The 24,876-nt window shown below is 43.2% G+C and overlaps 2 protein-coding genes across 2 annotated transcripts; both read right to left on the bottom strand.

Annotated features, from left to right (window-relative positions):
• Window positions 1-658: 658 nt before the first annotated feature.
• On the bottom strand, window positions 659-2,911 carry SLC39A2 (solute carrier family 39 member 2). The gene is made up of 4 exons (XM_068966562.1): window positions 2,797-2,911; window positions 2,476-2,606; window positions 2,191-2,241; window positions 659-1,291 (listed from the first exon to the last, which is right to left on the bottom strand). The coding sequence occupies exons 1-4, from the start codon at window positions 2,909-2,911 to the stop codon at window positions 659-661; spliced, it is 930 nt and encodes a 309-aa protein (XP_068822663.1).
• A 13,744-nt stretch (window positions 2,912-16,655) lies between these two features.
• METTL17 (methyltransferase like 17) lies at window positions 16,656-22,877 on the bottom strand. Its single transcript, XM_068965191.1, has 14 exons — window positions 22,797-22,877; window positions 22,495-22,652; window positions 22,278-22,408; window positions 21,323-21,401; window positions 20,987-21,068; window positions 20,598-20,671; window positions 20,049-20,143; window positions 19,654-19,724; window positions 19,354-19,461; window positions 19,011-19,079; window positions 18,265-18,315; window positions 17,940-18,032; window positions 17,530-17,714; window positions 16,656-17,454 (listed from the first exon to the last, which is right to left on the bottom strand). The coding sequence occupies exons 1-14, from the start codon at window positions 22,875-22,877 to the stop codon at window positions 17,349-17,351; spliced, it is 1,383 nt and encodes a 460-aa protein (XP_068821292.1). The 3' UTR covers window positions 16,656-17,348.
• Window positions 22,878-24,876: the final 1,999 nt, after the last annotated feature.

The raw sequence follows: 24,876 nt of genomic DNA, 5'->3' as shown, positions 1-24,876 counted from the left end.
AAGATCCCCTGGAGGAGGGCATGGCAACCCACTCCTGTATTCTTGCCTGGAGAAGCCCCATGGACAGAGGAGCCTGGCGGGCTATGGTCCATAGGGTTGCAAAGAGTTGGACATGACTGAAGCAACTCACACACACACATACACACACACACACACAAAGACATGCATACGTGCATAACGTGGTAGTGAGTTGTTGGAATTTCAGCAATGTTCCCATAACTGGAGGGGCTCGGCCTGCAGCTGACAGAATGAATGACTGGGGGCCCAATTCCAGAAAACAAGACCGTGTCCCACACTCACCCTTCCCGCCTGCCACTCCACCACCTCCTGACCAGGCACCTCCTAGGCAACCCAGAGAAATGAAGCACAGCACAGCTGAAGGGGAAGGACAAAATGACATTTTATTACACATAACAGCACAGACGGGACAAGAGTCAAATCCTCTCATTTATAAGTGCTCAACCAAAACAACTTTTTCTCAGTCCTGTATGAGAAATGGCATCTCACGTGGTGAAAAGTTGGGGTCCAGGTTATGGCACAGTGCCTAGTAAATGTCACTGTGTCTCAGGAAAGAAATGTCAGAGGGCGAAGTCATTTGAGCAGCTTCTTCTGGGAGTAGGGAGGTCATCTTGGGTCCATCAGAAAAGTCAGGAATCTCTCAGGCCCACAAGGCAATGACAGCCATAAACGCAAAACCAGCAGCTACACAACTCCACTTAGCCAGAGGGGCTTCAGGACTTGCAAGCTCCCGGGGCAGAATTTCCAGGAAGGTGACATACAGGAATGTACCAGCTGCCATGCCTTCTAACACAGCCTGTGCCAAACCTTGCCCAGCTTTAGAGTCTCCTTGAGGCACGGCCAGCCCTATGGCTAGGCCCAGGGGGGACATGAGAGCTAAAGACAGAATGGAGAGCACGGCCCAACGTGATTCAGTGCCTACCTGCACCAGCCGCAGTCCTACGCCAAACACCACGATCCCCTTGTGAGCCAGGACAGCAAGACAGAGCTGCACAGTCGATGCGACTGTGAGCTGGAGCCCCACAGCTAGACCTTCAAACACGGAGTGAAAGGAGAGTGAAAGCAAGAGGATGAGCGCTCGAAAGGGACCCCGTGAGGGTGAGGGTAGAAGTCCGTGGCTGTGAGGTTCAAGCTCATGAGCTGTACCCAGTTCCTGCTCCTGCACTTTGGGTGTTTCAGCAGTCCCAGGACAGCACTGCAATGCCAGCGACTCCAAAAGGAACACAAGGAAGAAGCCCAGAGAGATGACGAGCTCTCCGTAGGGATACTCCATCTGGTGGGAACAGAAAGCTGTTGTGAGATGGCAAAGTGTGCTGCGCTTGTGCTCAGTCATACCTAACTGTTTGCGATCCTCTGGACTGTAGCCCGCCAGGTTCCATGGGATTTTCCAGGGGTTCTTCCCCACCCAGGGATCGAACTCGAGTCTCCTGTGTTGATGGTGGTTTCTTTACTGCTGAGCTCTGGGGGAAGTAAGGAAGGGAAGAAATTGCACAGGATTGGGACTGGGCTGACGGAGAAGGCAATGGCAACCCACTCCAGTACTCTTGCCTGGAAAATCTCATGGATGGAGGAGCCTGGAAGGCTGCAGTCCATGGGGTCACAAAGAGTCGGACACGACTGAGTGACTTCCCTTTGACTTTTCACTTTCATGCATTGGAGAAAGAAATGGCAACCCACTCCAGTGTTCTTGCCTGGAGAATCCCAGGGATGGGGGAGCCTGGTTGGCTGCCGTCTATGGGGTCGCACAGAGTCGGACACAACTGAAGTGACTTAGCAGCAGTAGCAGCAGCAGGGACTGGGCTGAAGAGAATGGGAAGTGTGGTAACAGAACATAAAAAGGGGAACGAAGCCAAGAGGAGACATGGACGTTTGACCACAAGAAAACCTGAGGAAATAAGGGAAAGAAAATCAATAGGGTTAGAAATACGGGGAAATGATATGAAGCATATCAAAGGGTCCAGAGAAAGAATGGAAGGTTAAACAAGAATTCTCTCTGGGTTTCATAAGCCCAGAAGGATTGAGTGGCTCCACCTTTCCTTGCCAACAACAATGTTAGAGCTGAGGGGCAGGAGGAATTCTTAGAATTCCATACATAAATCCTCAAGGTCTGGGCATGAAAGCAATCTCTGGTTCTCCTTACTGTCCAGGTAAGGGATGGTGGGAGACACTTACATAAGCTGAATCAGCATCATCATCAGAATGCCCCTCACTCTTTGTCCTGTTCTAGGGAGAAAAAAAGCACAAATTAGATGAGGGAAAGCAGCTCAGCATCCTGTTCTGTGCTGTTGGCTCTACCACTTTCCTTCAAGGCCAATCTGACCTGTTTCCATCACTCCACACAAGAGCCATCATTTTCCTCGTCATTCCTTCTGTCCTTGACCTTGTCACTTTCCGCCCTTTCTTCTCCTCGTTCTGTTCATCATTCTGGCCTCACGGCCTTGGAGGTCTGATGCTCACCTGTATCACCAAGTTCTGGATCTCTGACTTAATCCCCTCCAAGGCTTCAGCAGTCATGTGCATGAACCCCGCTCCCAGGAAAACACCAGCAGATGTGCAGCCCAGGAAACTGAGGATCCGGCGGTGACAACCTAATTAAAAGCAGGAGTTACAATCCAGTTGGCAAAGAGGAGATAAGAAGAAGGTGACCAAGGAGCCACGGGCAGCACTCAATGTCCCAAGACTGGGGATGATGAGAGAATCAGAGCAAGATATCAGGACAGGGTGACAAGGCTGAAGTCAGACTTAGGTTATGGGGACAAAGATGTGATAGGGCTATACCTGTGGCTGTAGCAGTCTGGAACCACTTGAAGCAGATGGGAATAAGGCCACACACCAGAGTGAGCACCAGCAGGGCAAATAGGCAGCCAATTTTTGCTCCTAGTAGTGGTTCCATCCTTGTGGTACAGGGTTAGCCGAGGCCTCAGAAAGACAAGTGGAGTTATATATAGTCTTTGGAGCAGGAGGGGTGTCTCAGGTGGTCAGAGACGGAGTGTTCACTCTCCTGAGTTCCAGGAGGCTATCAGAAATCCTCTTTCTGGTCTATGTTGCCTCTTCTTGTGTATCCTTACATAGGAAGCTTGCCCAGCCCGTTTCTCGCTCTTCCCTTACATGCAGGCCCCTCCCCTGGCTGACGCCTTCCTGAATTTAGAAACCAGAAACTCCAGACTCTCTGCCAGGCATGGCCTGGTGCAGTGTCTTCTCCTCCTCAATGCTGTGACTAATCTTGGGGCTGTCGAGTCAGTTCTGGCCTGGGGCTGTTCTAATCCAGAGTGTCTATAGTAGCTCTCCCTAGCTGTTTTGTCCTGGGGACAATCTGATCTTGCCTCACTCAGGACATTTGATCTAAGCCTTTCATACCCTGTCTACTCCGCCTCAAGTCCTTTAGGTTGCTCTGTTGATACCTGAACTGCATCCTTTCAAAGGGGATTTGGGGCCACTTGGGATAAGAAGGGGAGAAGGAAATGGCACTCCACTCCAGTACTCTTGCCTGGAAAATCCCATGGACAGAGGAGCCTGGTAGCCTGCAGTCCATGGGGTCGCTGAGAGTCAGACACGACTGAGCGACTTCACTTTCACTTTTTCCTTTCATGCATTGGGGAAGGAAATGGCAATCCACTCCAGCGTTCTTGCCTGGAGAATCCCAGGGACAGGGGAGCCTGGTGGGCTGCCGTCTACGGGGTCGCACAGAGTCGGACACGACTGAAGCAACTTAGCAGCAGCAGGAGTAAGGAGGTGGGGCTGGCAAGTAGAGCTGCCACCACACTGTGACAACTAGTAGAGGAGGGGGACTCCCCTATCCCGTCACTCCAGGCATGGAAATGTCTAGAAGGAAGTTGAGATGTCTAGTATTACAATAGTGATACTGCTACAACTTTGACTATGCCTGTTTCCTGATATAAATTATAGAAAAGGGACTGAGAGTTTTAAGATGAAGGAAGTTGCTCTAGTTCTGAAACAGCAAGGCCTAGGGGAAAACAGAAACGAGCCAAGTATACTGAAGGCTCCTGCTTGGACATGTGAAGATGGAGATGGAACATTGAGGCCTGAGGGGAACCGACTCTTGAGGCAAATGTGTATGAGGTTAACTCGGAGGGAGTTGAGAAAGCTGAAAGGGAAGAAGGCAGAAAAAAAAATAGAAGCCAAGCAGCTGTTGATTACCCTGTTCAGGTGGCCTGTGTAACAATCCTGAGACCTGTTGAGCCAGTTCTCAGGAAGCTGGGGGTGACTTTCCCCGTCCCCCCATTATCTGGTGGAAGCAGCAGGATTCTTCCAGGAGAGGATGAGCTGGAGACTTGTGTGGGGACCACTGAAAATCTGAGGATTCTCTTCATTATAGGATAGGCCATGACAACAGACCTCTATACCTTTTAAGAAATCACCAGATTCATTTCCATTCTTTGAAAACTTTTTATTATTATTAAAGCTTCAAGTGAACACAGGTATATAGGGGTACTGTTGCTGAAACTTGTCTCTATTCACCAGAGTGAACAGAAACATAAAGACAGAGTTTTGGGTGAAGTATAAAAGAGAAGTTTTTTTATTGTGCCAGGCAAAGGAGGCCACTGAAGGTTAATGTCCTACAGACTGTGCCCTCCCTCGAAAGAGAATAGCAAGTGGTCTTATAGTTTGAGGGTGGAAACCAGGACCATAGATAAGGATCAGGGTAGATCAAGCTTGCATTCTTCACTTCTGGAAATTTTCAAAATTGTCAAAGCTGGTGTTGTTAGGTGGTCCTTGAGATGATCACACCAGGGATGACCTTCTTTCTGGAACGAATGATGCTCACAAGGGAAGGGAGTTTTAGGGAATATTTTCTTGGAGAAGTAAACACCAGGTGCACAGTACAATTCTAGCTAGAAGGCAATCATTTGAGAAATGCAATTAAGAAAGAAAAGCAGCTGTGAGAGTGTTGCGGTCTTTTACAGACTAGGACCTGGGGACTGGAGTCGACGAAAAGAGAGAAAGAGAGAGAAAAAGCAATATCCCTCGGGCTACGTGGAAAACCAATAAAGTCCATACACAGGACTTGTACCACTCACGAAGGCACAGGGCATCCTCTCAAGGAGGTCTTGAAAGCTTGGGCAAGAAAGTGAGCTCAGTAGGTTTCCACGCTCTGAAGAAGTAGCCAGAGATAGAAAGAAGGACGTGGGGGACCCAAGTCTCTAGTGGAACAAGGGTATTTTATTAGCATGCTTATATATCTTCAGTAAAATGATAAGTCAGCCATTAAAAAGAATGAAATTCCACCAGTTGCAACTAAATGGATAGTCTAATAAGTACAAGGTCGCTGAAGAGAGTCAGTGAAGGGAGTCACTTGAAGCGAATCCAAGCAGGTGCTCTTTCTCATGATCTCAGTCCTGAGAACTGCATGCAGCTCTACTCATTCCTGTATCCCAGGAACTGATAAGTCCTTGAGACACAGCACACAAAGGAAGAAAATACAACATATTGGATCCCTTAAAGTTGACCGTCCCCTGACAATTCCCCCTTTTTTTTTCATAATTGGAGGCGACTGTAGATACTTTTGTGAAAAAGGCCCTGACCAAAAGAGTTTGTTTAGTTTGAACAATTTTAGTTGAAAGGCATCTGTATACTACAAATATAACCATCAGGATAATTATCAGCGTCATAGCTCCAGATCCAATACTATGTATAATGCTTTGAAATCATCCTCGAGGGTCTAGCCCAGTTAATTAATCAGCTAGCTGTTCAGCTAAGATTTCCAGATTTTTGGAAGAGGGTAGACTCTTAGAGAAAGTTTCAAAGATTTCTTTTTGTAATAATTGTACATTTAAAGAAGCATTATCATGTAAGTCTTGCAAATGAAATTTGATTTGTTCCCAATTGTAGGCACTATAGTTGAACGGAATGGGCGTAATACAAAATTGAGTAGAATTCCAGTTACATTTTAGTATAGCTTATTTTTGCAAATCTATTAGTTGACCTCCAAGCTATTGGATGGCTATTTTTATTTCTTGTATTTCATCTTGAATTTCCTCATTTATCTGAGTCTGAGTGGTCCACATAGTATGAGCATCTTTGGTCCAATTTTGAATAAAGCTGTGTGTTTGAATTGAGGTTTGTAAAGCAATGCCTGAGACAGTGGCAGTAGTGCAAATGGCTATTAATCCCCAAATGCCAAGAATTAACCATCTAGTGACTCGTTTAGATCGTCGAAATGATTTAGTAAGTAGCTGGGAGGCAAATCCTGCTATGGGACCCTCTTCCCAGGGTCATTGGAGATCTATTGGCAACCATGGATGAAGAATCAAAAGGGAATTCATTTTTCAAAGAGACAGAGGAATTAAAACAAGTATACAATTTGCAATCTATAGAAGTCACAGAACATAAAGTCTTATTAAACTGCAAGTTCCCTACAGCTATAACAAAAGGAAGGGGAACACAAGCTTATATGAAATATGAATGATTATAACGAAGGGAATATTTACTATGCCTATGACTGGTCCGCATAAAATATCGATTCCAAGTTCCAAGTTCTTTGGTGCTTGTGGCAAGTTTCCAGATGTCCCATTGTTCAGGCCCAATCCGTTTATTGAGGATGATTCGAGGTTGAGGGGTGCCATTCCACCGTCAAGCCAGCCAAGAAGTCCTTTGTTAATACTACGAAGTCCATCAGAGTATTAGTAACCTTTTATGCTACTTGAGTGGTATAATCATATACAGTGCTGTTAATATCATCTGAGCAGTTAGACAACTACATACCATGGGGTCCCCAGTGATCAATGCTGTAATTGGCCACAAACATTAATTTTCCTGATTTAGCCTGACATTTGTGCCAATGAACAGGAGTATGTTTAAAGTATTTATATGTAAACTCTGCATAATGATTTTTGTCCTTTTCCTAGAGTTTCAGTAGTGTTGACATGGTTCTCATAGAAAGAAAGGGCAGTAAACAGTCCAAGCAATGTCCAAAAGTTCTTCTTTGGAGGCAGAACGAAAGCCCATGTTTGTCGGCTAACGTTAATGCATAATTCTGTTGGACCCATGCATATAGGAAGGACTTCATACCCTAGAGAAATATTAATTAATCTTCCTTTTTTCTCAGGATGAGAGGGCCCCTCCAAGCTCCAAGGAGGAGGCATATGTACTGAGTCATTGGTGGATACGATTGGTCCTTTATCTGTCCATTTTATAACCTGCAGTAAAGGGGGCTTGGGTATATAGGCCCAATAAGTATGATTAATTAATTCAGCTTGAGCAGGGGAAGAAAAAGCAAGCAAAGCAAGCTTAGCAACAAAAATATTTTCTGGATTCTGAGGCATTTCCTGTTGATAAACCAGATTTTCAGCTTGATTAGTAAGGGTTTTTATTTGTCCCCAAGTAGGGAGATCATCGGAGATGGCGATGGCACCCCACTCCAGTACTCTTGCCTGGAAAATCCCAAGGACGGAGGAGCCTGGTAGGCTGCAGTCCATGGGGTTGCGAAGAGTCGGACATGACTGAGCGACTTCACTTTCACTTTTCACTTTCATCCAGTGGAGAAGGAAATGGCAACCCACTCCAGTGTTCTTGCCTGGAGAATCCCAGGGACGGGGGAGCCTCGTGGGCTGCCATCTACGGGGTCACACGGAGTCAGACACGACTGAAACAACTTAGCAGCAGGGAGATCATGAGGTCGATGACATCGAGGGCAGTGCTTCTTGGAGAGTTTTAGAGCCGCCATGGCCTGTACTGGAATTTCTTCCTCCTGGAGGTTTTGTCTTTTTGTCTTTATTTTGAACACCGGAGGCTCCCTTGGGGTGGATTTTCCAAAGAGGAAGCCAATTGAGTTTGTTGGATCCATCTGGAGAAATACAAGCATACCCCTTTCCCTGTAAGATTAATTTCCCAGTAAGATTAATTTCCCAGATTTCCATTGTTTAGTCAGCCCATCTTGATACCAAATGGGCAGAGGAAGAGAGGTATCCTGTAATCCTTCAAAATGTTTTTCTGCTCTTGTTAAGATATCTCCCTGTGGTAAGTTTAAAAAATTTACTAGAGCTAATCAATGAATATAGTAAATTTGCAGGATATAAAATCAACACACAGAAATCCCTTGCATTCCTATACACTAATAGGAGAAAATAGAGAAATTAAGGAAACAATTCCATTCACGATTGCAACGAAAAGAATAAAATACTTAGGAATATATCTGCCTAAAGAAACTAAAGACCTATATACAGAAAACTATAAAACATTGGTGAAAGAAATCAAAGAGAACACTAATAGATGGAGAAATATACCATGTTCATGGATTGGAAGAATCAATATACTGTAAATGAGTATACTACCCAAAGCATCTATAGATTCAATGCAATCCCTATCGAGCTACCAACGGTACTTTTCACAGAGCTAGAACAAATAATTTCACAATTTGTATGGGAATACAAAAAACCTCGAATAGCCAAAGCAACTGGAACTGGAGGAATCAACCTGCCTGACTTCAGGCTCTACTACAAAGCCACAGTCATCAAGACAGTATGGTACTGGCACAAAGACAGAAATATAGATCAATGGAACAAAATAGAAAGCCCAGAAATGAATCCATGCACCTATGGACACCTTATCTTTGACAAAGGAGGCAAGAATATACAATGGAGAAAAGACAATCTCTTTAACAAGTGGTGCTGGGAAAACTGGTCAACCACTTGTAAAAGAATGAAACTAGAACATTCTCTAACACCACACACAAAAATAAACTCAAAATGGATTAAAGATCTAAACGTAAGACCAGAAACTATAAAACTCTTAGAGGAGAACATAGGGAAACACTCTCTGACATAAATCACAGCAGGACCCTCTATGACCCACCTCCAGAATATTGGAAATAAAAGCAAAAATAAACAAATGGGACCTAATTAAAATTAAAAGCTTCTGCACAACAAAGGAAACTATAAGCAAGGTGAAAAGACAGCTTTCAGAATGGGACAAAATAATAGCAAATGAAGCAACTGACAAACAACTAATCTCAAAAATATACAAGCAACTCCTGCAGCTCAATTCCAGAAAAATAAACGACCCAATCAAAAAATGGGCCAAAGAACTAAACAGACATTTCTCCAAAGAAGACATACGGATGGCTAACAAACACATGAAAAGATGCTCAACATCACTCATTATTAGAGAAATGCAAATCAAAACCACAATAAGGTACCATTTCAAGCCAGTCAGAATGGCTGCGATCCAAAAGTCTGCAAGCAATAAATGCTGGAGAGGGTGTGGAGAAAAGGGAACCCTCTTACACTGTTGGTGGGGATGCAAACCAGCACAGCCACTATGGAGAACAGTGTGGAGATTCCTTAAAAAACTGGAAATAGAACTGCCTTATGACCCAGCAATCCCACTGCTGGGCATACACACCGAGGAAACCAGAATTGAAAGAGACACGTGTACCCCAATGTTCATCGCAGCACTGTTTATAATAGCCAGGACATGGAAGCAACCTAGATGTCCATCAGCAGATGAATGGATAAGAAAGCTGTGGTACATATACACAATGGAGTATTACTCAGCCATTAAAAAGAATACATTTGAATCAGTTCTAATGAGGTGGATGAAACTGGAGCCTATTATACAGAGTGAAGTAAGCCAGAAAGAAAAACACCAATACAGTATACTAACGCATATATATGGAATTTAGAAAGATGGTAACAATAACCCTCTATGCAAGACAGCAAGAGACACAGATGTATAGAACAGTCTTTTGGACTCTGTGGGAGAGGGAGAGGGTGGGATGATTTGGGAGAATGGCATTGAAACATGTATAATATCATATAAGAAATGAATCGCCAGTCCAGGTTCAATGCAGGATACAGGATGCTTGGGGCTGGTGCACTGGGATGACCCAGAGGGATGGTAAGGGGAGGGGGGTTCAGGATGGGGAACACGTGTATACCCGTGGCAGATTCATGTTGATGTATGGCAAAACCAATACAATATTGTAAAGTAATTAGCCTCCAATTAAAATAAATTTAAATTTAAAAAATAAAAAAAATAAAAAATTTCAAACAAATAAAGCTGTATTAACAATAGTTATAGGTTTAAATAGTATCTTACATTGAAATCTAGTAAAGTCTGCTTTGGATAAGGAAGATAGAAGTGTTCCTGTGTATTCCCCTTTTTTAAATTTTTTTATTTGTAGTTTCAGTGTGTGATGTGCTCGTTCAACTATGCCTTGTGCTTGTGGATTATAAGGAATACCTGTAATGTGCTTAATAGAAAGTGATTGTAAAAATTGTTTGATTTGCCTAGAAATATAGGCAGGGCCATTGTCTGTTTTTATAGAACTAAGAATTCCCATTACTGCAAAACAAGCTAATAGGTGAGTTATAACGTGCTGTGTAGCCTCACCTTGAAGAGATGTGGCCTATATAAAAGAAGAATTTGTGTTGATATAGACATGTAGGAAAGAAGATGGAGAAAGTTCAGGGCAATGAGTTACATCCATTTGCCATAATACATTGGGTTGTAATCCTCGAGGATTGTCACCCTGTGTAATGGGTCGAAGATGTAAGGGTTTACAAGTAGAGCAATTATTAATGATTTCTTTAGCTTGTTGGTACGGAATTTTCAAAATTTGGTGCAAGGAGCCAGCATTATTGTGTAATAGAGCATGTTGTTCCTCGGAAGTAGCAAAAGAATTGTTTATCAGCTTGTTCATTACCATGAGTCATAGGGCCAGGAAGGTAGGAAAGTGTTTGAATATGTAAAATATAAATGGGAGAAGTGCAGTTTCTAATAATAGATTGTAGTTCAAAAAAAAGCTGTTGAATAATAGGTTGATTGGAGTTTATAGTGGAGGTTTCTATATTTTTTTAATACAAAAGCTGAATATAAGGAGTCAGAGACTATATTAATGGGGTAAGGATGTAGGTGAATAACTTGAATAAGAGCATATAATTCATTTTGTTGAGCAGAATGAAAGTTAGTACAAAAAGTTTTATGTTCTTTGAGAGACCAGAATGAAGCTTTGGCGTTTTTAGTCCCATCCATATAGAAAATATCAGCTTGAGGTATACATTGCGAGCTGATAATGCGAGAGATAAATTCAGTATTTTTGAAGAAATTCCAGAGCTTGTTAGAAGGATAACGAAATGAAAATTCGCCAGAATATTCCAGAAAAGCTCTTTGGAAATCGGTAGAAGTTTGTAATGTGTTCTCAAATTGAGATTTATTAATGGGTATTACAATTTTATGAGGATCAGAGCCAATTAGAGTTTTGGTTCTATTTCTTCCGTTGATAATGATTAGAGCGATTAAATCAAGGTAGGGTGTAAGTGACTTTATTCCTCTAAAATGGGTATAGATCCATTCTATTGGGTGTTCTTGTTGGGCAAAAAGTCCCGTGGGAGAATGGAGAGGGGAGTATAAATAATTCTAGAGGTAAATCAAGTCTAAAGCGAGTAAGAAACTGTTTTTGCAACTTATTTTGCACCAGAGTTCCTCTCATGCCTCTTGAGAAAGTGAACAGTTCAGTTCAGTTCGGTCGTTCAGTCGTGTCCGACTCTTTGCGGCCCCATGAATCGCAGCACGCCAGGCCTCCCTGTCCATCACCATCTCCCAGAGTTCACTCAGACCCACGTCCGTTGAGTCCGTGATGCCATCCAGCCATCTCATCCTCTATCGTCCCCTTCTCCTCCTGCCCCCAATCCCTCCCAGCATCAGAGTTTTTTCCAATGAGTCAACTCTTTGCATGAGGTGGCCAAAGTACTGGAGTTTCAGCTTTAGCAACATTCCTTCCAAAGAAATCCCACGGCTGATCTCCTTCAGAATGGACTGGTTGGATCTCCTTACAGTCCAAGGGACTCTCAAGTCTTCTCCAACACCACAGTTCAAACGCATCAACTCTTCAGTGCTCAGCTTTCTTCACAGTCCAACTCTCACATCCATACATGACCACAGGAAAAACCATAGCCTTGACTAGATGGACCTTAGTCGGCAAAGTAATGTCTCTGCTTTTGAATATGCTATCTAGGTTGGTCATAACTTTTCTTCCAAGGAGTAAGCGTCTTTTAATTTCATGGCTGCAGTCACCATCTGTAGTGATTTTGGAGCCCCCAAAAATAAAGTCTGACACTGTTTCCATTGTTTTCCCATCTATACAAGGGTTATTTAAATTAGGATCTCCTTTCAAAGTATTAAATAGATTAGTCAGTTGATAATTAGCAATGCCTAAGGGAGCACGTCAAGGCTGTTATTTAACTTCTATGCAGAGTACATCATGAGAAACGCTGGACTGGAAGAAGCACAAGCTGGAATCAAGATTGCCAGGAGAAATATCAATAACCTCAGATATGCAGATGATACCACCTTTATGGCAGAAAGTGAAGAGGAACTAAAGAGCCTTCTGATGAAAGTGAAAGAGGAGAGTGCAAAAGTTGGCTGAAAGCTCAACATTCAGAAAACTAAGATCATAGCATCTGGTCCCATCACTTCATGGCAAATACATGGGGAAACAGTGGATACAGTGGCTGACTTTATTTTTGGGGGCTCCAAAATCACTGCAGATGGTGATTGCAGCCATGAAATTAAAAGACGCTTACTCCTTGGAAGGAAAGTTATGACCAACCTAGACAGCATATTACAAAGCAGAGACATTACTTTGCCAACAAAGGTCCACCTTGTCAAGGTTATGGTTTTTCCAGTAGTCATGTATGGATGTGAGAGTTGGACTGTGAAGAAAGCTGAGCACTGAAGAATTGATGCTTTTGAACTGTGGTGTTGGAGAAGACTCTTGAGAGTCCCTTGGACTGTAAGGAGATCCAACCAGTCCATTCTGAAGGAGATCAGCCGTGGGATTTCTTTGGAAGGAATGTTGCTAAGCTGAAACTCCAATACTTTGGCCACCTCATGCGAAGAGTTGACTCATTGGAAAAGACTCTGACGCTGGGAGGGATTGGGGACAGGAGGAAAAGGGGACGACAGAAGATAAGATGGCTGGATGGTATCACCGACTTGATGGACGTGGGTTTGGGTGATGGACAGGGAGGCCTGGTGTGCTGCAATTCATGGGGTCACAAAGAGTCAGACACGACTGAGCGTCTGAACTGAACTGAAAGAGGGTCTAATCTAATTTATATCACCTGAAAGTTTTTGAAAATCATTCAAGGTTGAGAATTTATCAGTGCGAATCTGTTTTAGTTGGGGAGCAATATGTTGTCTATTAATAACATTATCGTAAGTAATGGTAACGTGTAGAGGTTGGAATTTTTTCAGGGGCAATGATTAATCCAGAGTGTTTCAAGCATTGTTGAGCAGTATCAAACATGTGTTGAGTTTCCAAAACAGATGGAGCTGAAAACAATACATCATCCATATAATGAATAACAAGAAAGTTAGGAAATTGTCTTCTTATAGGTTCAGGGCTTTGGCTACATAGTATTGGCACATGGTGGGAGAATTCATCATCCCTTGAGGCAATACAGTCCATTGATATCGTTTATGAGGCCTGGTGTGATTAGGATAAGAGAAAGTAAATCTCTCTCAGTCTAGAGGGTGTAAAGGGATAGTAAAAAAGCAATCCTGTAAATCTGTAATAATAATATGCCAGTTTTGAGGAATAGTGGTAGATGATAGAATTCCTGGTTGTAATGCATCCACAGGTTTCATAGATGCATTAACTTTTCTAAGGTCTGTTAAGAGACGCCCTTAGTTAGATTTCTTTCTTATACCAAAAATAGGAAAGTTCCAAGGGGAATAAGATTCCTCGATATGTTTTAATTTCAATTTGTCCAAATAGGCTCATCATTCTTCCAAGTTATTTTAATAATTGCACTGTTTGTTAAATGAGCAGTGGCCCCTAGGAAAAATGTGGAATATATATTTGTGCTTGCCATTGTATAAGTAAATCTCTATTAAATTAAGGGCTACATCTATCACATAAGGTTGTAATGTTGCTGGTTGGCCTTCCGGTCCCTCACAAGGATAAATTTGAGTATTTTGATACAGACTTCTTGTTATTTTGGCTTGAGAAACTCCTGTAATTTGGCAAGAAATTCTCTGTATAGGCCAAGATTTGGGCCATAAATGTTTGGAAATAACAGTAATATTGGATCTAGTATCAAGACCAGAAAATCTTTTGCCATTAATTTTGATATTTATATTTGGTCATACATATTCAGGTATTATTGATGTCCATAAGGATTGTTTTTGATCTGTATTGCCAAGTCCATCTGTCTGTATGCTGTTAGAGGTGTTAATAGAATTCTAAAGTAAAAGAAGTAGTTGGGCAATTTTGTCCCCCTTTTTGAATTGCCATAGTGTCTGAGAAGACATCATAATTTGAATTTCTCCCTTATAATCTAAATCAATTATTCCAGGGTGAACAGTAATTCTTTTAGAAGTCAAACTAGATTTGCCAAGTAAAAGGTCGAAGGTTTGTGGGCATAGAAAGGGTATCTGCCTCATTAGTTTAAGCGGGACCTTATATATTTCTCAACTAGCTGCTGAGAATAGATGAAAAGAATACCTCAACATTGTAAGAGTTCTATTAGGCCCTTTCCCAAGACATATATCCTGAGATAACTTTGGCACAAGATTAGCCAGGGAGAACAGGTTCCAGACAAAGTCTCTGGGCAAGATATATTGTTGCTGTGTAATAAGGGGTACAAGTCTTGAGATATAGGTTCCCAGGAAAGATTTGTTATAATTAAAATCATTAACATAGGGCCTAGGAAAAGCATTTCCATGAGTAAGACATTGTGCTGTGTAATCATCAGCTCCGGACCTAAAGAAAGCTCAGTTCTCCAGCAAGATACATTGTTGCACAAGGCTTAAGGAAAGCATGAGTGGGAATGTTTGCCTCTTCCTTACAACAGAGTCCTGGATTGTTTGCCTAAGCTTTAACTCTTTCATTTTGTCCTGCTTTTAGGAGAATATGGTTGCCAGGGAAAGGGGTGAAGAAAGTGTTCTGTAACTTCTTCCTGATGGGAAGGGGTATAGACCCTAAAATTTTGAGGCAATATATTCTCCTTGTCCTCATATGGAGGGTCTCTGATCCAGGGGCCCCAAGGCACTGGAAACTGCAGGAGCATGAACAATCATTTGTAACTTGAATGCAGTTACTGATATAAAAAGCAAACAGCAAGAATAAGATGACTACAATTATAGTCAAGATAGTTTTCCATCAAGGAGGGCTTTGTATTTGAGCTTCTATAGAATCAAATTACCTTGTATTGGTTAACATTTCAAAAGTAATTTGGTTTTGGACAGTGCCAGCTTGAGCGTTAGAATTGGCATCATCTTGGGCCATATCCTGAAACCACACTCTCCACTGAAAATACTCTCCTGGTTTAAGAAGAGCCCTTATCAAAAGCTGCCAATCAAGGAACAAAATTTCCAATAGAAGATGCCATAGCCTTTAAAAGTTCTTTAGTAAAAGGTTAATGAAGGCCGTACATAGTTACAGCCTTTTTCATTTGTTGCATGTGAGAAAAATCAATGCCTTCATATTGAGGTATTATTTGCCCCTGGGCATTATTAACATTTCTTAACACAGGAAAAGCAGAAAAACCACTGGCCTCAGAGACTCAAGACTGCAAAGTCAGCAACACAGAGAGCCTCTGTCGTGAAGGAGAATGAGTAGTTTTTTCTCATAAATACCAGTGTGTGCTAAAGGCTTATCATTATTATCCAAAAAAGCATTATCAGTTTTAGTGTCAAAGAGAGCCACATTATCAGCTTTAGTGTCAAAGAGAGCCTCAAAAAAGTCATTGTGGGTCATTTTGTCCTTAAATTGAAGGGACTTTCGGTTTTGTGCCTATTGAGAGAGGAGGAGCACTTGGGGCCACCAGAACAGGGCTAGTAGGAAAATTCTGAAATATTTTATGTTCTAATTGGGCCTTCTGAAAAGTTTCATCATCTAATTCATATTCATGTAACAAGTGTTCCGCCTGTTGTCGAATATCAGGAGGGCTAGAATTATCTTGAAATGGCAGAATCGCAGCTTTAATGAGTCCATAGGGGCCAGAAATCTATTGGAATATTTTTTCCCCGTTTAGTGGCTTGTTCCAACATTCTCTTTGACTTGGTGCCAAATTTCTAAATCAAAACTGCCTTCATCAGGGAACCAGGGATCATGTTCAACCACTGTTTGAAGGCATGCCTCTATGCATTGACACAAAACCAAAAGTCTTTGAACCTTAAATGATGAAGTAAAGTAGAAAAATGGTGGGGCTTTCCAGACATTTGTCCCATAACTCCGCACTTACCGACCTCTGTAGGTCCCAGTCACTCCATCCTGTTTGCCAAGGGTGAATACCATGTCCATGTTTCGGGTGCCATTTGTTGCGGTCTTTTACAGACCGGGACCTGGGGACTGGAGTCGACGAAAAGAAAGAGAGAAAGAGAGGGAAAGGGCAATATTCCTTGGGCTACGTGGAAAACCGATAAAGCCCATACATAGGACTTGTACCACTCACGAAGGCACAGTGTGTCCTCTCAAGGAGGTCTTTAAAGCCCAGGTGAGAAAATGAGTTCATTAGGTTTCCACGCTCTGAAGAAGTAGCTGGAGACAGAAAGAAGGATGCGGCGGACCCAAGTCTCTAGTGGAGCAAGGGTATTTTATTAGCATGCGTATAAGAAATGCATGCTTATATAGATAGCTTCAGTAAAATGATTACTCAGCCGTTAAAAAGAATGAAATTCCACCAGTTGCAACAAAATGGATAGTCTAACAAGTACAAGGTCACTGAAGGGAGTCACTGAAGGGAATCCAATCAGGTGCTCTTTCCCATGATCTGAGACAGAGAAGTCCTGAGACAGAGAAGGCGATGGCACCCCACTCCAGTACTCTTGCCTGGAAAATCCCATGGATGGTGTAGCCTTGTAGGCTGTGGTCCATGGGGTCGTGAAGAGTCAGACATGACTGAGCAACTTCACTTTCACTTTCATGCACTGGAGAAGGAAATGGCAACCCACTCCAGTGTTCTTGCCTGGAGAATCCCAGGGATGGGGGAGCCTGGTGGGCTGCCGTCTATGGGGTCACACAGAGTTGGACATGACTGAAGTGACTCAGCAGCAGCAGTCCTGAGAACTGCATGCAGCTCTACTTGTTCCTGTATCCCAGGAACTGATAAGGAACAGAGTCCTTGACAAATGGCACACAAAGGAAGAAAATGCAACATATCGGATCCCTTAAAGTTGAATGTCCCCTGACACGAGAAGATGGCCGAGTAAGCTCAAAGAATATGGTCTACTGTAATGGAGAATATTTGAACTAGTTTCTTTTTTTTTTTTTTTGCCGTAACAGTAATAGCACTCCCATCCTGGACACCAGGTAGCTTCAGCTTCGGCCGTCAAGATAGAAGAAAACACTTGTCACACATCTGTTGTCAACTCTCAGGCGCATCTTGAGCAGGAGATGGAGAAAGTTCTGATGGTGTGATCACAGGTAAAAGGTCTCCCCAGGAACTGACCCGGGCACAGCGATACAAATCCCTACAGAAAAGAGAGGGTCAACGTTGGCTGCAGGCTCTCGCTGCCTCCCACTAACTCTGGTCACACCCTCCACACCTGCCATGTCTGCGGGCCGTGATCACAGCGTGCTGCATATGCCCATCTGGACAGCACAGGTGACAATGCACGTGGCGTGGCCGTTTAAGAACAGGCTGAGTGATTCGGGGCCAGCGATTGGCCTCCTCTGGAGATCCTCGGGCAAGGATTACCAAGGAGAACTTTTCTTCTTTTGGCTTCTTGTTCTAAGACAAGGAGACAGAGATAGCTTGCGGGAAAAGATGAGGGAAAACAAATTTCTTCAAACCTCATTCCTGTGACTCTTCTCATATTCTATAAGTCATATACATTCAGACCCTAAAACCTCCAAGCATTCTCTGGAATTTCCCAAATCCTCCCATCTCTGAATCTTTTTCACTGTGCTTTCCCAGGCTATTTTCTCCCTACCACAGTATTCTCAGAGTACATACCCAGCTGAAGGGGATGGGATGGTAGGCCTGGGAAAAGCTACAGGCCAGGGGCTTAGAGGCTGTCAACTGGGGACATGGAAGTTCATGCGGACACTGTGAACACAAAGACATGAGGTAAGACAAGAGAACCACAGATCATAAAACCTAGAAACTACGACTAATAGAGTCAAGAAGGGCTAGGGATAAAGGAGCACAGAGCAGATGAAAGGGCAAGCCAGGGGAATCACTGAGGAATCAAGAGTAGAGGATGGTGGCTAGCCCTCTTTTCCTGGCTAGCCCTGAGTTCAGATCTTTGCTTGCAGGGAAAGGCAGAGGTAATACTCACTGGGGCAAAGACAAAACCAGGTCGAGGGTCCAAAGGTGACTTTTCTTTTCTCTGAAATCAAGGGAAATGAAAAAAATTTTAGGCTGGGCTGAGGGGTCTGTTCTAACTCAATCTCTGCACTCAATAAATTGAGGATTCCTCTAACATTCAATTCTGGTAATTATTAACTATGTTCTGAATTAAGCTGGCTGTTTCTCTAATACTCCAAACAAAGAACTTTCTCTTTGCAGCTAGAGAAAGGCAGAAACTTGGCACATAGTATGGTGCTTTCCCTTGTCAGTAACCTTCACTCTCAAAAAAAAATCCCATTTCAAGACAATGAAATTTGCGATTATACACTGGTTCATACGGTCTTAAACAGATAAGGTTCTTAGTTCAGAAGTGCCCTGGATCAGGGGCTGGCAAAAAAAAAAAAAATTTTTTTTAAAGGTCCAGAGACTAGGCAAAAATCTGTTTCCTACTGCTATCTGTATGGTGAAAATAGCCACAGGCAACAGACCTATAGCCACAGACACATGGTTATAGATGCACAAATAAGCACTGCTCATATAAAAACAGGTATGGATCTGATCCATAGGCTGGAGTTTGCCAACTACTACCCTATATCATGACTTCATGTGCTTACTATCTCCAGAGTCATCCTTATTACTATATGCCAGTCCCTTCAGTTTTCAAGGGAGTGCCAAGAACTGGTGAGAATAAGTGGGGAAAGGAGGGTAAGGTGAAAGAAGGAAAAAGAACCTTACATTAAGGACCAGGTCCCTGGCGTCCATGAGAAGGGAGTGCCCAGCTTTTGTTCCATTCTCTACCAATACCTGATTACAAAAGGGAAAGTAAGAAGCCTTGAATTACATGAAAACATGAATGTCAGTAGCTCTGTCAGAGCATTCCCAAATAGAATAGGGATTCTACATGACACGGGTATTACATACATGATGCAGATGGAGACCTGAAAAGAGGGACAAAGGGATCTATGTAGGATGAAAATGGTTAAAAACGAAGACAAGCTCCAATGGGGACAAGGAAAGGCATGAAACAGACCCATGAAGCTGCTTAAAAACTTGAAGGGAAAAAGGGGCTTCCACTTACCAGAAAACGACCTGTCTTGCGCCATAAGGTTTGGACCACGTCAGTGCGGTCGGCCTTGCTGGGCAGTTCACTGAGAGAAAAGGCTGCTACCACCACATCGAATTGCACCTGGTGCACAAGACGAGGAAAACGACCGACCTTGACATCTCCGTCTTTTAAAGAGTACAACAAAGGTCTATCCCACTAAATTTCTTCTGCTTTCTTTTACTTTCTAACATTCAATGCTAGGTTGTAAAGCCAGGACCACAGTTTTCCATCTGCATACTCCACATCTGGCATACTTTCAACACTGCCACTTGCCTTGGGTGATACAGGTAGAAACTGTCTGAAAAAGACACCTGGAACACAAGGCATCCCAGATCCTGAACCACCTGTGGAGGAAAGTAGAGATGTGGCAAATATGACTGTAGGTATAAACTGAAGGGACAAAATGCTAGCTGAGGATGAGATGCAACAGAGTAGACAACTGAAAAAAAGGGCAGGGGGAATACTGGGTCATTTGTCCTGTTATTCTTACCCTACCCATCCATAGTCCAACAGGGGCCTCCAGCATCTTCAACAGGGTCATTGTATCAGACCCATCTTTAACTTTCCGGCCTCTCCTCTACTCCCCAATAAAAGACCCTTTCTGGTACTCCTTTGCTTTGCAAATGCCTTCAACTTTGGAAAAACCCTTCCTTACATTTTGTCCTCACCTTTCAGCAGCTTTTCTGCCAATTCCAACATGGCAGCTGAGCTGTCCACACACATATACTCACGTAGGCTCTGACCCCAAGTACTATGAGCAGCCCTAAAGTGGCAAAAAATAAATCTTCAGTTCTTACGACAAAGTTATTCCTACAAGAGACCCCTCTGTCCCTAACCCAACCTTGGGGAAACAGAGCGCTATGTTAAAATAGTTGGAAAAACTAGCAATCTTATTTTCTTGTTTCATCTACAACTATTAAGAAGACTCAAAAACTACGTGAACACACACACAAAAATCTTGCTGACATGTTAATCCCTGTCCGAGATCAAATTCCTTTCCTTTTTTATCCTTCTAAATGTGGGTTTTTTCACTTGACATTAAGTTCTGACCCTAATTTATATACCTTCTCATGCCTTGTCTAATCTGAGGGAAGAAACACATCAGTTCCAATTTTCCTCTTCTTCCTTTGGTTCTCCAGTGTCTTGATATTGACGTGGCATAAGCTAGCTCTAACTCTCTAGAGTTGGAACTGACAGAGACAGAGAAAGATACTCACCAGATGACAGAGCCAGTACCCGAGCCAAAGTCCATCAAGGTTTGTGGCTGGAACTCTGGAAGGCGAGCTTGGATCTGAAGAAATATTCAATACCCCACAGTGGGGAAGACAGACACTTATTTAGGGTCTTGGTAAACATGAATTAGGGGACCGCAACAGAGGAAACGAGCCGTAAATGTCAAGATTCAGTGTAAATGCCTTATAGAATAGAAAGCTCTTAGAACAGTGATTCTAAACCTTTTTTTTTGGGTCAAAAATTCCTTTCAGAGGATAAAGAGAACCTCTCGAAAAAAATGCACATGTAATGTCCCAAGAATCTTGCCCCAGATTACTTTATGAAAAAGGGAACTGATAGTAAAGTTTCTGGTTGGAAGTTGAGGGAATTTCACCTCATGGAAAGCTCTGGAAACTGCTGCAAAGCCACCATCCAGTCTTGCTGCCATATACACCAGGCTCAGTCCCTCATTGTAGCTGCCAGAAAAATCAGACATACCACTGGGAATTAATCTCTATCCTGCAGCTACCCTCCAGACTTTTAGGAAATGAAATCTTTGCAAAGGGCTCTTCCAGCTCAACCCTTTCACTGATCAATACAGACAAGTCTTAGGGAGGCTTATAAACCAGATTGCCTTTTCACACACTAAATGGTGTAATTGTATTTCCCCAACTCTCCTTCTCAAAAGCCAAACTTTTCCTTCTTCTGCAGCCCTTCTAGTCTCCCTTACCTCAATTCTTGCCAATGATAGGTAGTTCTGCGCAAGGCACGCAGGACTTCTTCATGATGTTTCTCTGTCTGACATGAGTCTGGGGTAAGAACAAGCACTGGAAGTAAGGACCTAGGAAGAACAGGGCTCAGATACAATATCTGAATTTACTGCCTGCCATTCCCTACCAATTCCCACATGGAAAATGCTTAAGAGAGAAGCCAAACTAGAGAAGAGTTTCAGGTAAGAATAATAATGACCACCACCACCACCATAGTATATCAGATAATATATTGCCTCTAACAGCAATTCATTCAATTCAACCAACTTTATCTCACAGGTTTTGTTCTGTATTAAAAGCAAGTGTAATAAAAAGTTAAAGGATAGGATAAAGACAGTACTTTGTAGATTTCTTCACTTCCCCCCAATTTAATAATGTGATGTCTCCAAAGTTCCTATAGGAAGGAAAGGGGCTTGAAAAACTTGTCTTACAATTGTGTTCAGTTCAGTACTATTTTACCTACGGAGTGCCTACTACGAACCAGGTACTACAAGAAGTCAGGGAATACAAAATGAACAAAAGGCAGGCCTCTTAATAGGAAGGAACTCACAATCATGAAAACAACTTGACAAACTAATTTTCCTTTCCCTGTAGTACTGGAGAGGGACTTTATTTTACCTGAACAAAAACTTAAGACGGTCTTAATCCAGTGGACTTGGGGAAAAAAAACAAAGATCTAAATTTTTACAGTAGACTGAAGCACTCATTGATCTTTACTAAAGCCCTGAATTTAGTAGGCAATCTCTGAAATTACTTATCTTCTTTTAGAAAGGCAACATTATGAATAACTACTCTGGTTAGAAAGTCAAATAAGAAATTTTAGTATCTATTTAAGAGGCTGCAGAATTATTACTAGCTCTTCATTTCCCTCTGCTCTTTCTATTTGGCTTACTCTTTATTTTTGAAAAGACCTACCTGCGTTTTCCAGGATTTTTTTCTCAAGAAGAACAGCCCGTCTTTGTAGCTCCTCTGGCTCTACAGGTAAATGCCGGCTCCAGAGATAATTGGTTAGGGCTTGCACCTGTTTCTCCATATTGGGCATCGAGCTCTCTATGGACCAAAGATGCAAAGAGGAATCACTTGTACGCAGGGTCCAATCTTCGCTTCTTGAGCTTCCATTTCCCATCTTTACTCACCTAGCAGCAGTAACTGCGCGGCTTCAGCCAATCCTTGCGGCAGCCGCACGCATGACAGCTGCAAGATGCCAGGGTGCCGGCGATGGGGCCTCTTCCCCAGGAAATCGGACTTGTTATCCACGTGGGATACGCCGGGCACAAGGGCAGCAAGCGCCTGCAGAAAAAGAAAAGCTAATGGGGGGCACAGAAGATGGCTGCGGGAGGCTAAAGGAGGAGCTGCCGAAAGCGCACCTCCTCGGAGAGGAGCTGTTCTTGAGGTCCAAAGCTTCTTTTGAAAGCAGGGAAAAGAGGTACTCACTCGGAACTGGGGCGCTATTCCAAAGCTGCGGCGCCATCTGCCTATTGTCAGCAGATACCTCGACCCTCTAACGGTCGCCATGGCGCCAGCGGTGAACCGGAACCGGAAATTTAGGTGCAGTGTCTGTCACTCTCACTAGCTGCAGCGAACATCCTGCGCGAACATTGGCGCCGGGTAGTAACAGCCAATGCGGAGAGCGAGTGCTTGCTAGTAGCCAATAAACAATCGATCTGTAAATCGCCTTGGAGGCCGTTTGTGCACCTCAATTCCAGCGTAGCTAGCCGGAAGCTAGGTGACTTCCACGCTGCGTTGTGATTTGTCTCCGGCCTCCAGAAATCGGAAGGGCGGGGTTAGGTAGGTATGGGCTGGCCCTATGCTGGGTTCCCCAGAAACGCGTCACAGGACGGCAAAGAATTTGTGTTTGTATTAACTACCAGTGTTCTTTGTTTTACCTTCTGGAGAACACTGAAGTCTTGGAGTTTTTACCTCCTGTGTGAAATGGAGTAAAGTAAAATATAGTCGCTCAGTCGTGTCCGACTCTTTGCGACCCCATGGACTGTAGCCTACCAGGCTCCTCCCGCCATGGGATTCTCCAAGCAAGAGTACTGGAGTGGGTTGCCATTTCCTTCTCCAGGAGAGACTGCAGTAATGGGAAGATGAACAAGGGAAGCCAGATTTAGGCGACCAAATTGATGGAATAATAGATAATAGATTTAATGTTTCTTACTTGTTAGTTTCTCTTAATATTAAACCAGTACTTTTAAGCCAGGTAAATAGCTACCATGAGAACCTTATGTGACAGGTAGTGTGGCAAGCGCTGTTATATGGTACTACCTTATTTAGTCCCCATACTTCTAAAGGATAGATTTTGCACCCAAGGAAAGTGAAAGTTCAGGTGGCTAAATATTCCACTTGAGTTCCAAGAGCTTGTTAGGTGAGAACAAGTTCTAAACCTTGGCAATCTAAGTCTGATCTTCACCTTTAAACATATGCTCTGCTGGTAGTATTGGTACATAGAATGCAAGTTAGCAAGTGCCAGTTTGTCAAGTGCTGATGACAAATTGGTAATTTCTATCTGGGGGCTTCCCTGGTAGCTCAGTTGGTAAAGAGTCTGCCTGCAATGCAGGAGACCTGGGCTCGATTCCTGGGTTGGGAAGATACCCTGGAGAAGGGAATGGCAACCCACTCCAGTATTCTTGCCTGGAGAATCCCATGGACAGAGAAGCCTGGGAGGCTACTGTCCATGGGGTTGCAAGAGTCGGACACGACTTAGCAACTAAACCACCACCGCCATCTACATCTATGAGGATTAAATGATGACCTGCTGTAGCTGCTGACCTGTAGCATCCTCTGAAAGGATTTCAGGGTGGAGATCAGGAATGAGGCACTTTGTGCTCTGGGAAAAACTGCCAGAAAAGTCCATATATTTTCAGGAGATTATGAGCCCAATTTTTGCATTTTCTCATATCTAGAAAAGCACCAATATCTTTCATGGTGATGTGTGCTCCTCATGACTAGCAGTAACCTTCACATGACTAGCAGCAACCTTTTGCAAAAATTTGTGCTTGATTGCATGTATTCCCCCACCTTCACCAAAATCACATATATACGGACCTTCCCTCGTGCCTCTTCAGAACAGTTTCTCAGAGCTCTCTGAAATGCTGTCTCCTGGCCTCTAAGTTCTCATCTTGCCCCCAAATAAAAGTTAATTCACAACTCATCACAGTCTGTGATGCAGGTCTGACCTCTGTGAAAGATGGAGGAAAAGAAAACAGGTTGGATAGGCACAGTTCTAAAAAGGTTCAGCCAGGCTAATGGAGAGTCTTTGAGCTCAAGATGGCTATCAGAGAAGTTGTGCTTCTTGAGAAATAGGCCTGACTTAGTATCCAATCTACACTCAGTCATTGTCTGAGAGCAGCCTATAAGAAGTATAGCAGATTCACAGGCTGGCAGTTGGGGTCATCAGTTAATTATGATTACCACAGCAGGAGATCTGAGTAGTGCATTTTCACACTTGCCCTAGAACCACACAGATCTGCTTTGACAGATAGGTTCAAGAGACGATTCCTTCAAGCTTTGT

The sequence above is a fragment of the Capricornis sumatraensis genome, chromosome 2 (genome assembly GCF_032405125.1).
Source record: "Capricornis sumatraensis isolate serow.1 chromosome 2, serow.2, whole genome shotgun sequence".
Taxonomy (NCBI): domain Eukaryota; kingdom Metazoa; phylum Chordata; class Mammalia; order Artiodactyla; family Bovidae; genus Capricornis; species Capricornis sumatraensis.
This window is presented reverse-complemented; position numbering and strand designations above follow the sequence as displayed.

Excerpts from the sequence above, each read along its gene's own strand:
- SLC39A2 (XM_068966562.1), bottom strand. The coding sequence starts at position 2,911 with ATGGAACCACTACTAGGAGCAAAAATTGGCTGCCTATTTGCCCTGCTG. Across the intron at positions 2,607-2,796 it reads CCAGACTGCTACAGCCACAG|GTTGTCACCGCCGGATCCTC; the intron begins GTATAGCCCTAT and ends GCTTTTAATTAG. Across the intron at positions 2,242-2,475 it reads TCCAGAACTTGGTGATACAG|AACAGGACAAAGAGTGAGGG; the intron begins GTGAGCATCAGA and ends TTTTCTCCCTAG.
- METTL17 (XM_068965191.1), bottom strand. The coding sequence starts at position 22,877 with ATGGCGACCGTTAGAGGGTCGAGGTATCTGCTGACAATAGGCAGATGG. Across the intron at positions 22,409-22,494 it reads CAGTTACTGCTGCTAGGTGA|CTCGATGCCCAATATGGAGA; the intron begins GTAAAGATGGGA and ends GTCCATAGAGAG. Across the intron at positions 21,402-22,277 it reads AAAAATCCTGGAAAACGCAG|ACTCATGTCAGACAGAGAAA; the intron begins GTAGGTCTTTTC and ends TTCTTACCCCAG.